Source organism: Platalea leucorodia (genome assembly GCF_965183815.1).
Source record: "Platalea leucorodia genome assembly, chromosome: 15".
In the NCBI taxonomy this organism is placed as follows: domain Eukaryota; kingdom Metazoa; phylum Chordata; class Aves; order Pelecaniformes; family Threskiornithidae; genus Platalea; species Platalea leucorodia.
Window position 1 is genome coordinate 2,736,302 of NC_138837.1, and position 16,782 is coordinate 2,753,083.

The following is a 16,782-nucleotide window of genomic DNA, read 5'->3' on the forward strand; positions in this document are numbered from 1 at the left end:
TACCTCACCCATTAAAAGCCATCATCTTTCATGTGTACCTTCAACTACGCCTGCGGCCAGGGCGCAGCTCGAACTTTCCTTGCCGCTCCCCGGGCGAGGGGCTGAAGCTCCCCGGGCTGAGGGGCGGCTCACCTCAGCCGTTCCGCTGCCCGCCCGGCCCGGCCCGGCCCGCTCCGCTCCCTGCCTGCTTCCCACGGCCGCTTCCCAGCTGCCGCCCGTCCCTGGCCACCCCAGCCCTGCCGCCGGGGGGGGGCTGACGGCCGCCCCGGCCGCCCCCCCGCCTCCCCTCAGGCCGCCTCGGCTCCGCAGCGGGCGGCGGCAGGCGGGCACCCAGCGCGCGGCTCCACCCTTCGCCGCCCCTCGCGGCAGGGCGGGGCGGGCGCGCGGGCTCGGGGCAGCTGGGGCTCGGCGGCGGCAGCAGCGGAGGGGACGGCGGCGGCGGCGCTGAGGGGACGGCGGCGGCCATGGCAGACCACGAAGCGGGGATGGCGTCTAAACCCCGTCGGGCGCAAGGTAACCCCGGTGGGGGGGAGCGGGGAGGGAGCGGGGCTGTCCCCAAGGGGCAGCGGGGCACGGCCCCTCCGCCCGTCGCTCCCTGCCGGCTCCGAGCCCGGGGCGCCTTCCCGTCGCTCTCCGGTTTTCTGTTTCGGTTTCAGTTATTACTTTATTTAGTCGCTGAGGAAAGTTTGCAGATCCTTCACCAAAGTTATTCCCGCAGAAGGAGCGAGGAGCGGTTCCGTCTCGCCTCCCGGGCAGCCTCCCGCTTTCCTCAGCCCCCAGCAGCTCCGCGGGCCCCGCCGAGGCCGCGCCCCCCCCCCCGAGCGGAGCGGCCCCCCCGGGGCCCCAGCGCAGCCCGGGCCCCCCCGGCCCCTCGGCGCCTTCCCCGGCGGGCGGCGGGACGGGGCCCGGGCTGCGGTGTCGCCCAGCGGTGCCGCAGTTCCGCGCTTCCCATCGCTTTAGGAACAGAGCACGGGGAGGCAGAAGAGCATCGCCCAGAGTCGGCCCCAGTTGCGTAACTTGGGGTTTTTTTTGGTGCGTTTTGTTTTCCCGTACGGTAACTGGGGTTGCTAAGGGGAAGGCTAAACAGATAATGAAGAGCGGAGTCAACAGGTTTAATCCCCGAGGCACCGCACCAGTAAACGAGCACAAAAAGAATTTGGGGACTGGTTGTTGCCACCACTAGCGCTTTTCACTGGAGCAAAGCCTTCCACAGGTGTGCCTGGAGGAAGTGATAAAAGTCAATTCTGTTTCCTCAGGTGGGGCAGTGGAGCTGTAGTTAATTTTTACTTCTCGGTATCATTATTCTAGTGGGTTTTGGCCTTTCGGGGAGTGTAACCCGGGTCACGAAGTTTTGGAGATGAGGCACTAAAATAACACCACTAAGTTTCTGGCCTGGAAGCTGGAGCGTTTTGCCGTTACCTGCTGTTGTTCAGCAACAGGCTACAGAAAAGTCATGATTTGTTTTATGTTTTTGTCATTTGCAACCGGAGAAGGAAATGTATTTATAAGATGGCTTTATATACGAAGGCTTTGGCTAGGTAATCTGAGTTGTTGTATATAAATAACTGTAGATCTATTTGGGCCCCGTGCCTTATGGCACATGCTAGTTCCTGTATCCTTGGAGAGGATCTACATTTCATTCTGTAAGTACGTTAGTTATTCATACCCAATTACCCTGATGCTAACCTTGTCTGGGGCTCGGCAGGCCTTTCACTTTACGTGCTACTGAGGTGGTTTCTTCTGTAGTTACTGTGTGATGTGTTGTTTTGGAGGCTAAAGCTGGCTACCAATTATTTTTGTCATAATAAAGTATCGATGGAGTTAAGGGCATTGGACATAAATTTGGTTATTAGATGTAACGATTTTGGCTGTTTCCCATGTGAAATGCTTTGCCTGGTTGTGGGGGAAGGTCCCTTCCTCTCACGGTACCTCGGAGTCCCGCACGTTTTCGCAATTTGACAGTGATCTGCTTGTTCAGATTGTGTAGTCTTTCCAGAAGGAACTAAATGACAAATGAAGCATATGCCACACCTCAAGCGGTAATAAGAACTTCCCCTTTCCATCTCAGCCTCCAGCGCTAAGAGTTTATTATAAATTAATACTGTTTGATGATCAAAGTGATAATTTCTTGCTAAAGTGGCGGTAACTGTTCCAGCCAGCCTTAAAGGGATCAAAAGCTGATTCAATTAATTTTTTTTTCTAATATTCTTCCTCCTTGTAGTTTATTTCTTAAGGAGGTACGTAATCTATTGCAGACTGTCCACAAATAAGATTCTTCTGATTAAATTCCACGTGTGAGTTTTTAATACCTTGATAATAAAAGAGCAAGAATATCGCAAGTGGTTGAACTGAAGCTGCGGGGGTATATGACAGAGGGTTCGGCACTTGAGAAAATCAAGCAGGAGAGAACCGAAGTTGAGTAGCTGGAGTTACTGCAAGTTAAAAAACCGCCTTTCCTGCTGTGGGTGCCTCATCAGCATCTGCAGCATGGAGAACTGCTTCCCGACTGACTTCTAATTCAGCCTTGCGACTCTTCTGTCAGTAGCTGCTTTTAAATCATAGCTATTCATGATAGCTGAAGTTGAGAAGAGAGGTTATTAAACATTTGTATTTAATAAAAGAACACTAATACTACTTATTTTCAAGTACCTTTGATTTATTTTTAGGCTTTCTGGTTTTTATAGCTCATGTTCCTGTATTGGTATGGCTAGTTCAAATGTACTTTTTCAGACTGAAAATTTCTTTGCAAATTTAAAATCTCTCACTGTTATGGAAAAAAAAATAAATTTTGTTCCACATATGCTGCCTTTAGTGTATTATTCCAACAACTAGTTGCATATATCTATCTGCTCAAAAAATCCTAAACTCTACACTGTTTCTAAGAGAAAATGATGATAGTTGTGAGTTGCTTGAGATCAGAACCAGGTTTTGCTTTTAATCAGAGGCCTAGGCGATACCTGGTATCTCTGTGTTTAATCCCTTGGAATGGTATAGTTTGCAATTCGCTAAACTCTATTTGAAATAAACTTGAAGCTTTAAAACCTTTTAAGGAAGAAAGAAAAATATGTCTACATATCTAAAAGAGGGTACCATTTCTGGAGCACGGACTTTGAATGTTAATGGTAGCATTGGGTGAATCTGCAGCACCCATATTTTGTAAGTAGTTTGACTTTTAATTAATTAAATTAGTTCCAGGGCGTGTTTTCCCCATTCTTTTTAGTCTAGTTGTTAGAAAATTATGTGAATGCTGGATCTCCAGACCTGAAGGGATTCCTTTTGTCTGTTTATGTTAAATGATCCAAAGCCATGATGTATCTGGCATCGCTGCGTGTGCATATGGCAGGCAGTGACATAGAGGATGAGTGAGTTGATGGAGGAACAAGATGGGTGGAGGTCCATCTTGTAAGAAAACAAACATTGTCTTCCCACAAGGAAAGGAAATAAACTAGGAAATATGAATAGGTTTTTCTTTTTAAATATATATATGTATTTAAAAATAATAAAGGTCACATGAGAAGTTAAGCAGGCGTGCTAAAGAAGCCGTTGTGCTACGGTGCAGGAGCCTTCAAGTTGCAAAGTTGCTCAAGAATTTTTGTATCTTTGGTTGCCTTGATTTGCATACCGACAGCCTGCTGTAAATTCAAGTTGTGGGCTTGTCTGTTTTTTAACTTACAAGAAAATTCCAGTGGAATGGTTAGAGATGGTGGAGTTGGGCGTGTTCTGGTGTAAGCTGGGCTTTGAGCATCTTTTCACGGCCAACAGAGGATAGTTGAAACTGAGTCGATGTTTTCATCATTAAAGAATATTATTTCTCAGTATAAATTATTCCTATGATTGCTAACAGTTCTATGATTAATAGTAACAGCTATAATACAATCATCGATTTGTCTTTTTCTTTCATGATTATATTTTCTAGGCCTTGGCTCTGCAAGTCACGGCGCCTTAAAATGAGGGACAGCTCCCAACAGCAACAGCAATGGAGAAAATGCAGCGTATTCTGTGTGTTTTTAACATCATCTGAGTTTTTGGTGGCATCTGTTTTTTGAAGCCATTACATTGTTTTTCTCATTGCTTTTTCAGCAGCTGCATACATTACAGTATATTAATATTTAAATATATATTCCCAGCAATTATTGTTAATGACCATGCATCTGTTGTATGAACAAGGTTTTGGTTTTGTTGGTTTTCTTTTTTTACTTTGCGAGGAGTAAATGGCATTTCTCCTTTTTGAGTTTCATTCCATAATGGTATCAGAAATGTCACGCGAGGAGTCTGCCTTAGGGAGAAGCAAAACCCAGTTCTCTACAGTTCCCAGGCAGAACTCTCACTACAAACCCATTTTTCCTTATTTCTTATTCTAGTTCTCTTTAGGTAGTCTTGAATGTTGCAGATGCAGCTAAGAAATAAAAGACAAACTTTTTATTCTTTCTTTGTCTCTGGATCACAAAATAGGCTGAAAGTCTGTTTTCAGTAGTTCGCTAGTTGTTTTGTGGGGAGTTAGCGACAAGAACATCTCTTCGACGCTGCCTGCCAAAAACAAAGAGATGTTTTGTCTCTGTTAAAAGGCTCACATATGTGATGGGTGAAGGAGGGCTGGGAGGCGGTCTGCTGTAGCCAGCACTTAGTGTGGTGTAAAGTCTTCTTTATTTTCAGCACGTTCGGTGGGCAGGGAGATGCATCATCTGCGAGAGGTGCATCTCGGTCTGTGTTACACCTGCACCGTCTCTGTCATCCTCATTTCAGTGCTGTCGAACCAGGTGCTATTTTGAATCCAGTATCAATGACCCTGACTGAGAATTCTGGCAAGAGTGGCCTATTGGTGAAGCTATCCAAGTCCCATGAATGAGATGTTCAAAAATTGCAATAAGAAAGCTCATTCCACAGATGCCAGTCATGTTTCTTGTATTTCATATAGTTTTTCACAAGGCAGCATCTCTCTTGCTTTTTGTATCGTGAAATGCACCACACGATGGGACAGTCGTTGTTGCTAAATAAAGTGTGCGCTTAATCTTGAAATTTTACATTAGAGTTGTGACTTCTGCCTTCATGTTTGACAGGGAAGCAAATGGGTAATTTTGGTTTTTTCCATGCTGTAGTTCTGGTAAGAGCAGGTGGGTGGTTGGTGGTGAAGACTTGATGTTAAACTGTAGAGTAGAACTGAAGCAGGATCCTCAGCTCCTTTAGGCTTATAAAAGTTATTAAGTAAAAGAGAGAGGGAAACTTCTCCTCCCTATCAGTGTAGATTGTAAATACTTTTTATGGTTGTAGGCTGACTAATACCTTGTTGCTAAATGAAAGGTAATGTTCCCTTCACTAATGAGTTTACAGGTGTCGCTTAATGCTGACAGCTGCTTAATACTGATAGGTGTAGGTAATGCATTTCCTTGACTTTCACAGAAGGCCTGGAAATTACTCCTTTAATCTGGTATTTCCACTACGTAGTAATAAACCTGTGGGGGAATATCTTTAGGTAACTTTCCAGCGAGGAACTTTAAAATGACGCATGATACGACACGTCCTTGAGGGTGGTTATACTGGCGTGTGACAGGGATATGAATTATAGATAAGATAGCCAACTGGCCCCAGAAGCTTTGAGTAACTTCGTGAAGTTCAAGATACTGTGTGAGACAAAAACTTCCTATTCTCCACCACCTCCATATTCCATCTTACTTGAAAGGCTAGGAGTAGCTCTAAGACCCACAGTCAGTGAAAAAGAGGACTGGAAACTTCATTATTGGTTCCCAGTTATTTTGCTGACTTCTGTGTTTTTAGTCAAATATTGCAGATCTAAATTTGCGAAGTATATACTATTATTTGCTATTATGTACTTTCAAGGTTAGTGATATCTAGTGACTGATCTGTCTCACTTCCCTCTTTATCCAAGGCATACACTGCAGAGTTCAGTTGTGGGCACAACAAAATGCTTCTCTGGAGTTGTTAAAATCAATGGATATTTTTCAAAATCAAGATTTTGCTTTATAATAAAATGGGTTCTACTTAAATATCTGTTAGGGTGGAGGCTTGGAGACTTACTTCTTATAACTGGCCAGTTTTGTTGTACAAATTGAATTGTGATTGTGTTTGGTGAATACAGAAAACAATTCATTATATAATTCCAGGTAGAACTAGACTAAAACTTCTAGATTCTTTAATGCAATTTCTTTCTAAGCAAGCTGCTGAATGCAGTCCATTAGATAACAAGACTCCAGTCCTGTAAGTATTAGTGGCATGGATCAAGTTAGGGTAACGTTTGCACATTTGCAGCACTGTAAGGGGGTATTTACAGTTCAGCAAGATCAGGAAGCGTGGTCCTGAAGCAACATTCTTTGATCTAAATGTGAGAATTGTGATCTTCTAAGCTTTGTGGGTGCTTCTTGGCATTTCGTACTTTTGGCTTTTTAAAGGATGAAGCGAGAAAGATGAATTTCGGTATCTCCACAGTCGGAGCGCGATGGTTGCGAGTGCTCGGTTCCACCCTGGGATGTCCCCACTTGGCAGTGGGCTCCTGGCAGCCTGATAGGAGTCTCAGCTGGCAGGGTTTCATGACAGAGAACTCTCGTGTTTGTTTCCTAAGCACAGGGAGTCTTCGGCCAGGAAATGTTTTAGAGACTTTATTTCATGTCCAGCTAATCTTGCACTGCATCTTATCCCGCGTCCTAGATACAGCAGTTCTGAGAAGGGTGGCCTTAGATCTGCACCTATGACAGCTGGAACATAAACCAAATTCTAACTGTCCTGTCGCTGGAGCTGATAGGCCATGGGGTGTTGGCATTTCACTCATTAAGCAAGTGTTGCTCTGACTTCCTTAGACAATAAAAGAACAGGATTTCTACTGCTGCCTGTTGGTCATTCTGCTAGAGAAAACTGGGGAAGAGGGAGGCATCTGAGAGTCTATACTTAAATGTTAGCACCCTTAACTCTGCATAAATGTTACTTGGACCGCATTCTGCCCTCAGCTATCTTGTGCAACCTCTAGAGACTAGCGAAAATGAAAGCAGAATTTGGCTTTTGATTTGACTTCCAATCTAAACCTAATGAGTTTGGCCAGAGGAGTAGTGCTAACAGTGGCTTATCTCAAGGAATATTCAACATAAATATCCAGTGGTAGGCGCTTTCTTTAAGAGGCACTTTTGGTTTTAAAAATCTGAAAATGTCTGCTCTTTTCTTGCAGATAGCGTTGATACTGGCCTTGGTTTGTGTGGATGGATCCTGGTGATCACTTCACTTTTTTTCACTATTATTACATTTCCTATATCAATCTGGATGTGCATAAAGGTAAAATTGTTCACTGCTAAGTTACGTTAAAACTTTAAGCAATGCAGATGCTTCCTAGTGGTTATTAATGTTATCTACTTTATTAATTTGTTTTAAACACAAATTAATCTAACCCTGTTCTTTTGTGAACTATAACAGACAGTATATAGCAGACCCCGACATTTCAGTGCGTTACTCTTCAAAAAGAAAAGTGCGATCACAGGATTTAGTCAAAATGATTTTTGCATTGACACCTTTACCACATCTACCCAGTTGTCATTAGCATATAAGCTAGTTTGGAGGACTGATATTTTCATTTTTTTTTTCTGTCTAAGGAGATCTCTCCCTATATATGTATGTGTATAAATATGAAGTATGTAAATATAAATATATAAGTATGTACATATATGTGGCTGTATGTGACAGATTCTTAGAGATTTGAGCTTGATGTTTTCAGTTTCCAGACTGGAGGAAACAACTCCTGCTTTGTTTTGGCCAATAAACCGCATCAGAATTAGAGCTGGAAAAACCTCTGCTGGGTCACAGATGCTGCACTTTGTTTTGCTGTTGCCAGGATATTCCTGATGGCTGCTTCTAGTGCTCGGTCCTGCCCCGACAACGTGCTGTCGCTTCCGCTCTTGATAGATGGTGCCACAGCCTGCAGAATATTTCTTGTGGAATATTGTCCTGATTGTTCTTTTTGCTGTTTGCTTTTTGACAATAAAGCTTAGGCTAAAATTCTCAAAAGCAGCCAGTATAGAGATGAAATGTAACGTATGTTACATTTGAGACTTAAGACCGTCTTAGACTAGCGTATACATTGTTTGGAATCCATCACATGGCTTCTGGAAGCCCTTGCATGACATCCACCTATTTATTACAGATTATAAAGGAATACGAGCGAGCCATCATATTCAGACTTGGACGCATCTTAAAAGGGGGAGCAAAGGGACCAGGTATGTCCTGGAAGAGCACTCTTAATATTTGTTCTAATTAAATCATCGGCAAAATAATAGCTGTCTGGAGACGTTGCACTAGACTGGCGAATGGATTTCTCAAGAATTTTGTAACTTCCAGTAAGAGGATATGTTACTATATATGGAGGAGACAGTAAACTAATTATCTGCGAGCCTTACACAGATCTCCTTAGTTAATGCGTGGTCTTCAGGCAGAATCCAAAGCACGGAATGTAAAGGGAGGAACAATGGCATCAAATGTGCCATTTTAAAAAAGAAATTTAGTATGTCAGTTAAAACCCAAATGGTCTGAAAGCCCTGATGTTCTTCAAAAGAAATAGAAGCAATTAAATTATTTAATAGTTTTGAAAAGTTTCCTGTGTGTATTAGAAATTCTGATGAGATCTGAAAGAATGTTCTTTTCAGCTGTTGCTCCTGCTGCTCAAAGTGACAGAGAGGGGCGATAGCTTCTTCTTTCATTTTCATCCAGATTTTGCAAGACTTCCACATTGCTGTAAAGTTGAAGAATTACAGTGATCCACTAGCACAAAAGGAGGTTGATGGTTTCTGCTTGCCAGAATTAGGCCCCACGTGTAACCACGTGGGACAAATTTTCGAAAGTCGCTGTTACCAGTTCTGTTTTTTTTTTTTCCAAATGTTAAAGATCTCTAAGTAAGTTAGACCTGAATCAATTGAAGTTTCTCAGCATATTTTTTTGAAAATCTTATCCTGGTTTGAAAGCCATTAACTAACAAACATGCTGCTGGGCTCGTTACAAAGAGGGCTATACAGCTACAGTGGTTGGATTTAAGCTTATTTCAGTAGCAAGTTTCATGTTTTAATGACCCATTTTCACATCTTCTTGAATGGATTTTTTTGTACAGGTTTGTTTTTTGTCCTGCCCTGCACAGACAGCTTCATCAAAGTTGATATGAGGACCATCTCTTTTGATATTCCTCCCCAAGAGGTGAGTTTGCACTTGCCTTTGTATCTGCTAAAGCGTTTGCAGAATTTTTTGCACTTTGACTTTCTTTTTCCTTTTCCAATCTCGGTATGGGGTAGCATGTAGTTTTAATGCAGATTTCTTGTACGGGTTCAATGTATTGTGAAGAATACATATATCCTTTAGTAACAGCATTCAGTAAGAGAAGATTGCTGAAAGAAAACAAATTATGCCGTCCTCTAAGGACCAAATAAGATAACTTACTACTGCCTAAGAGCTGGAATGGGAGGGGCTTGGAATGAAGACTGCTGGACCTCACGCAACATTCTCTAGTGGTTTCTGTGAAATCTGGAAGATTTCCAGAAGCAGCAGTGATCTTTCCTATGCCAATTTATCTAGATGTATAAACTAGCTAAAATAATGGGATGAAATTATTATGTACATCAGATGCTGTTAATAGCAACTCGGGGTAATGGTCTGCTCCCTTACGTGGGTTTTGTGTACGTGTTGCTTCTGCGTCCTGCTATGCACAGGAACGTTACGAAGGTGTACCGCACCTAATGTCATCTGATGTCTTTCAGTTTGAAGGTCCTAAAGAACAAAAAAAATTACCTTTTATTTCTAGTCTGTTTTTTCTTGGACGTCTTAATTTTTCAGCAGAATCTCTCCACAGCACTAAGCTAGCCAAACTCAGTGATGCCAACACACACAATGGATAACAAAAGAATAAAAAACAACTAGCCCTCTGAAAATAAGTTGGTGGACAATTGTATATTGGCGATTATAACTGTATCCCTCATGTATCTGGTGTATTTTGCAAGACAAAGATGCTTGATGCAACCTGTCTGGGGCATCTGTTTCCTGTCATACTTGCTAGTGGGTTTATTGCTCATCATTAGTTGTAGATTTAGACAAACGGCAACTGTTGTGGTACACTCCAAAGGGTAATTGGTAGAAACCTAATCACGGGCAGGCAAAATGGGCTTGCAGCTGCTGATGTGCCATTAGCGAAGCCATCAGTTCTACAGTTTTTCTTTTGACTTGATTAAATTATGCTTATGGATTTAGGTTGCTTTGTGTTCCGTAGGTAAAAGCAGAAATATATTTTTAGTTGTACAACACGATTTCTGTGCATGCTACTCGTTCTTTGTTTATCTTGCGCTATTATGAAAAGCCTGCTAAAATAGGTAGTGTAGGGAAGGACAGAGCAGGTAAGTCTTGAAGGTTAAGTAACTCGCATGTCCCTCTCTCTTGTGAAATAACATAGTAGTAATTGTCTACTATGGAATTGTGACACCTCTTCTCGTGGTCGTGCGGCATATTTCAATCTCCTTTTAACTTAACTTTCAAATATAATTAACATTAATGCTTCTTTCTGGTGTACCCTCTTCTAAACCGTCAAGAATATCTGCCTTTATCTTTGCAAGTACATCCTTTGCTTAGCATACAAGTGTTAAAGTCAGTATGTCACTTTGCATCAAGCTCTGAGGACGTTCACAAATGGGATTTCCTCTGCAACTTGCCTAGAAATCACCACGTTCTCATTTAGCAGCACGAGGTGGCATTTCAATCGGAAGTACCTCCAAGAAGGACCATGAACTGCTGGATAATAACAGAGAGATTTCTAATGAAATGTTGAGGTGAGGCTGATACCCATGCAGCTGAAATACATCAGGCCGTTGGGACAGGCAAAACCACTTTTCTAGGTAGCTAAACATACGTCAGTGAAACCTTCCAGGTTTTTCTAAAATGCGTCATGGGCATGGCTTTCAGTTTCTCTAAGCGTCATTATACACTGACATTCTTTCTTACAAAGTTTCTACCATTCTACACAGTAACTTCCACAGCCACTGCCGTGCTGGAGTCTCTAGCGTTGGCCGTTCCTGTGTTACGGAGTAAGCAGTAATTGAGAACTGCCTTCAGCTGCAGCCACACCTGCGCTATGGGAAACCCTCATTTGTGGCATTTCTTTGAAAGTGCCGCTGAAACACTCCCTCCTCCCTCCCCTGCTTTTGCCCGTGTTTTATAAACTGACACACCTGCAGGGTTATGTCTTGCTCAATCAATAGTCTTGTGACTGACATTAAATACAAGTGAAAAATCTGATGTGTCCTGTGTTTGCAGTGACACTCATTATTAGCCTTTTTTCTTTGCACAGAAACATGAAGTGAGCCACTCCCATAAATGTTTCCAGTGTGCTTCTAACTGGAGTGCTTTAACCCCTTTTGAATGTAGTGCTCCCATATCCCCATCTCCGCATTTAAACAAAATAACTTCGAGTGCTAATGTTCTTGGAGCCTTTTCTGTTACCTCGGTCCTTCGTTGTGCGTACCTTCTGCGTTCCGGTACAGCCAATCTGCCTCTTGCACATCTGTTAGTATAAGCCTCACTGAAACGTAGCGGGGGGACCTACCTGGCTACGATACGTTGCTAGTTTCAGAATCACACGTTAAAGTTTCCCAGGGGAAAGAGCATGTGTATTTCGGTGTAAATTACTTCTGAGTTCTTTTTTCCTGTCACTTGCATCAGTTGCAGATCCCTCTGTGAATTTGAAGAAGTGAGTTAGAAATAACATTATGGCAAAGCTATTGGAATCTATTTTTCAATGAGAAGTGTTCTAATCCCATATTTAGTCTTAGCTTCGCAGAGCTATACTGGAAGGTTTGTGCATCTGTACATAGACATGCTCCCGTGCAGCGTACGTGTACAAGGCCTTTTGTTTTCAAGACAGTTGCTTTACCCTGGAAAAACTAGGAGTTTGTCTAGTAAAAAAAATGTAATTATCATAATTAACCGTATATTTATTGACTACTACGTGCTTTCCCCATTGCTTTTTAGATCTTGACCAAGGACTCTGTGACAATTAACGTAGACGGAGTGGTTTATTACAGAGTTCAGAATGCCACCCTTGCTGTAGCAAATATCACGAACGCTGACTCAGCCACCCGTCTTTTAGCACAGACTACTTTGAGGAATGTTCTGGGGACCAAGAACCTTTCTCAGATTCTCTCCGATCGTGAAGAAATCGCACACAGCATGCAGGTATGAGCAGCTTTACCTAAGCAATCCGTCAGACAATCAGTTAAGCGGCAATCCCATCAATAACTTAAAGGTCAGGATTTATTTTACCTTGTAGGTGATAAGCCAAGCTGTGATTTGGAGCTTTAGGCAAAACCCTGCCAAGAGCTATGGGGGTGGCATTCTGTATAATAAAAATGAGTGACTAAAGCAATGGTGGACCAGGGGGGATACAGGAGAGGAGGGCTTCCCTGGGCCGTTACGGCAATACTCTGCTGTTGAAGGAAATTATGCCACAGAATTCCTTCCGTATATTAATCAAGCTCGGGGGGGTTTTTTGTTAGTTTACAACAGTTAAGCTTTTATAATTATCAAATCATAATATAAATACTAATGCCCTTAAAGTCCAAGAATTGTAAGATAATTCGTTTGGTTTATTGGTCATTCTTCCAATTCAGACATTTGTTTGCAGCCAGGTAGATGGCTTAACTTAATTGTCCTGCCTTATACAGGCCACACTTGACGAGGCAACAGATGATTGGGGCATTAAGGTGGAACGTGTGGAGATCAAGGATGTGAAGTTGCCTGTCCAGCTGCAGAGAGCAATGGCTGCAGAAGCAGAAGCTGCCCGGGAGGCGAGAGCTAAGGTAATAACATCAACATGGGGGTCTGGAATTTTTTTTTCCTTCCATGAATAATTTAATGTGGTGATGTAGAAGATGAAGATTTTCAGCCAGATTGTGTTGAGGCAAATGGGAGCGCAGGGCAGGGGTTTTGTGGGTTTGGGTCTGGGTGCTTGCACTGTTTCACCTTGGATCATGCAGGTGAGATTTCCTTCAAAAAGGCAGAATCTCAATTTTTTACCACACTCCAAGAACAAATCATAAACAGAACAATTTTGAGGTTATTAACTGGAGCCTGCGGTGAATTAGAAGACAAACTTCCAGCTGTTTCCTGTTTAGCCCTGATTTTAAGCAAGTCCTTTGTTTTCTGTTTGTTACTTCATATGAGAAATAAAGCAGGTTTTGTCACCCTTAAGCTGACCGGTGATCGGTTTGGTCATGACTACTCTGTTCTATCTTATTCCCTTCTGAGGTGGGAGAAGGTGATACTAAACAGTCAAGTTTGGAGTAGAAGTCCTCGGGGGCAGTTAGAGCTGCCCTTCGCTAGGACTAGGCAAGTTAGCTTTCTCCCTTAGTGTTCTGGGCCCTGCAATTTGTCTCCTCTGGTCGTTTGTTAATCCTGTCTTGAAAACTTATTTTGACCTCCATAGATGCAACTGTAGAGTCTGTTGTTAAAAAACAAACAAACAAAACCCCCAGGTGTCAAAAAAGCCCTTTTTTGGTAGACTAAGCTGATAAACGAGGGTTTCTGGTAGGTATTAGTGGTCTCTTGAGCTGCCTGCCCCTAGAAAAATGGAACTTGCATTCTAAATCTTAAAAATTGCTCTTGGCAAAGGGGGGTTTACTAGAGTTCATCTAATGCCATGAAAATTACATCTGATCTTACGATGTTCATCTCATACACACACGTGAGTGATTTTTATGCACAAATATATGACTGATTTTCGTATCTGCCATTAATTAGGAGTTTCATTAACCTATCTTTAGGTTCTAATTAAAAAATTCGGGGTTTATTTTCATGAGAAATTAATGAAATTCAGTTTAGCATTTGACTTTGGGGCTAGCAGTTATTGAATGTGAAGCTGGTGGTGCACTTAGGAAAAGATCTTTAAGCCGACATTAGTGCTCCAAGTATTAACTTCTACATATTTTTTTTGAAGCTTAATTACTTTGTGATTATTTTTTTATTATTATTTATTCTGACGTTTAAAAGAATATTGGGCCCTTGCAGTGGAACTCTGTGGGGGAATATGCACTTACCTGTGCTGACACGCACATGAATTGCCTCGCCAATGACTTGCCTGTTGAAAGAGCGCCATCCTCCAGCCCCGCCGTCCTGTACAAATACTCAGAAAATATTTATATTGTCCCAATGCAGAAGGGCCCTGCTTGTAAAGAAATGCGTGACCACAAATCTGTCCCTAATGAGCTTACAATTAAAAAGAATGAGGGAATAAAACCATATTTCCCCAGTAAGAAACATGCCATTCACCTGTCAGGCCCTTGTAGAGACAAGAGAGCTTCAAGGAAAAGGTATTTTCAGATATATGTGGGGAGTGCCTTCTGTTTCTGAGAGACAGTGCTGAAAGAAGCACAAAGGAAGTTTTTGGAAATAGAACAAGTGCACCCATTGCATTTTCAAGACACGGTGCCAGCTTTTGTGATCTGGCAGCCTGACACTGAACGGGAGGAACACAGGCACGCAGGGCCTTGAAAGCAGACAGGAGTCGCTTGTGTCCGAGCGAGAGAAAAGGCAGAACCGGTGACAGGACGTGGTGAGGGGACGTCGCCTGATCAGAGCGATGAGCAGTGGCTTTGGGATGTGACTTAAGGCTGAAGGCATCCTACAGATTCCTAGTTTATTACTGTGCCAGGGTGAATTCAATTTCATTTGTTTTGCTTCCCCAGGTAATTGCAGCCGAGGGTGAAATGAACGCTTCCAGGGCCCTGAAGGAGGCATCCATGGTTATTACAGAATCCCCTGCTGCTCTTCAGCTTCGTTACTTGCAGACCTTGACCACCATTGCTGCGGAGAAGAATTCCACCATCGTCTTCCCATTGCCCATAAATATGCTGCAGGGCCTCCTAGGTGCCAGTCGCTAGGTAGAGTGGGAGGAGGGGGTTTGGGGTGGGCTTTTTTGCTACAGTGAATGTTTGCAACACGGAGCTCCCTGTGTATTGTAGCTTATGGCAGCGTTAACAAAGTCAATTTGCTGAGGAACCTCTTTTGTTACACTGAGTGCGTTATAAAACTTGTATGTAACGTTTGCGGATATGGACAATCAAAATGATTTGAAATTGTAAACCTCTCAAAATGAGTACAAGCAGCTGTCCTAAATAAGCATGTATCCATGCTCTCCTGGATGATGGGACACCTTTAATCTCTTAACTTCCCATTTTCAAATAGTACATAAAACCAAATGTGGTGAAGATGAGATGATCCAACATTTGGAAAGAGAAGTATTCCTTTTAATAAATGGGTCTGCAGCCCTGCAAGGGAAGTGGAACAGCCCTAACCGTATTCTCTTGGAGCGTAGCTATAGGCAATGAAGTCATCTGATGGCTGTCACGTGGGTCGGTTCTCTAGCTTACATGAGGAAAAGTAACGGAGTTGATACAGGAGGAGAACACGATCCTGGGTGCTTCTGAACATCAGGCTCCTACTCCCTGAACCAGTCCCCCACTCCCGGGCAGCAGCTGTTAGCCAGCGTTACTGAGGTGGAACTCTCCAGCTCTGTTCTGCCACCCAGAAGGGGCATAGACGTGCCGTAGCGATGGATACAATACGCTTGCAGTCACTGACGGGCTGTTCTGTTGTTAGGCCTGTACAGATGTATGCTCTAAAGCACTGAAAAGTTGTTGGGTCTGCCTTTATCTGTCTCTCTTAAAAATGATTTCAAAAAGCTGAAGTACCATGTCCTGCATTTTATCCAGGTCTAAAACCTGCTTCTCTAGGAAGCAAGATCGCTGTAGTTAGCCAGGGGAGGGTGTTTAACAGAAGATGCTGTACTGCTGACATATCTGCTTTAACAAATGAGGGATTTACCTGTTGGTGCTGCTTCTGAGCAGACCGGTAGTATTCGTTGTGACGCTAAGGGCTCATACTTAAAAAAGCATCTCATCTTCAGTTCATGTAGCTTGAGCTGCAAGTCTGTTAAACTGTATTCATACCTTGTACCTGTTCAGCAGATGTCATTACCGATAAAAGGAGAAGAATTAGCATCTGCGTGGGGGGAGGCTCTTTAGGCTGCCACCATCGCGGAGGTTGGCATCTGGTCTTTAATTAGGGGAGGTGGCAATGAAAGGAGGAGCCCAGAGCAGGGATGTAAGTGCCCTTCTCGCACTGGCCAGCACAAAGTTCCAGACTTGTTTTTTATCACCTTTCTGCTACAATCAGCTCTGTCTCGACCGGTATTTTAGGACGGGCAAGGTCTGTTTAACTGTGCCTGCTGCGCTGTGCCTGTGTCGCTGCTAGGCAGAGGTGCCCGGGCGCTGTCAGGGCTTGAGCCAATTGGTGCTGTTTCTCCTCTGCCTCTTTGCTGTGAACTTTTTTTTTTTTTCCCTCTGCCTCATAAAAGCAACGCACCCCGCTGCCTGCGTTTGTCAGTACTTCGGTTAATGTAACCTGAGCTTGACTTCTGCTGGGGGAGGGGGGAGAAGGGTGATTAACGAAGATGTAATAATTAGCGTTACTGTGCTCATGCACTTGAAGTGGGAAAGAGAGCAACTGCGCAGCTTGAGGGTAATCCTTGGGGAAGAGGAGTGACTCTGTAACTCCCGCTGTTGCTGCTGTAGATGGGCACCCCTGTGAATTCTTGTTGACACCAGGAGCACACTTTTTGCTCTCAGCCTGAATAAAAAAACACGCTGTTTACTAATGAGTGACTCTCTGAAAAAGTAGAATACTGTTAATTTACCAGGGTCTTAAATGCTAATAATTCTGGCGAGGGGAAAGCAAAAGAATCCCAAAACCCCAAAAATAATTTCT

General features: G+C 43.3%; 1 protein-coding gene across 1 annotated transcript; it reads left to right on the forward strand.

Moving 5' to 3' along the window:
• Positions 1-394: 394 nt before the first annotated feature.
• STOM (stomatin) lies at positions 395-16,773 on the forward strand. The gene is made up of 7 exons (XM_082327836.1): positions 395-513; positions 7,172-7,275; positions 8,138-8,210; positions 9,095-9,177; positions 11,992-12,195; positions 12,684-12,818; positions 14,703-16,773. The coding sequence occupies exons 1-7, from the start codon at positions 465-467 to the stop codon at positions 14,895-14,897; spliced, it is 843 nt and encodes a 280-aa protein (XP_082183962.1). The 5' UTR covers positions 395-464; the 3' UTR covers positions 14,898-16,773.
• The last annotated feature ends 9 nt before the right edge of the window (positions 16,774-16,782 follow it).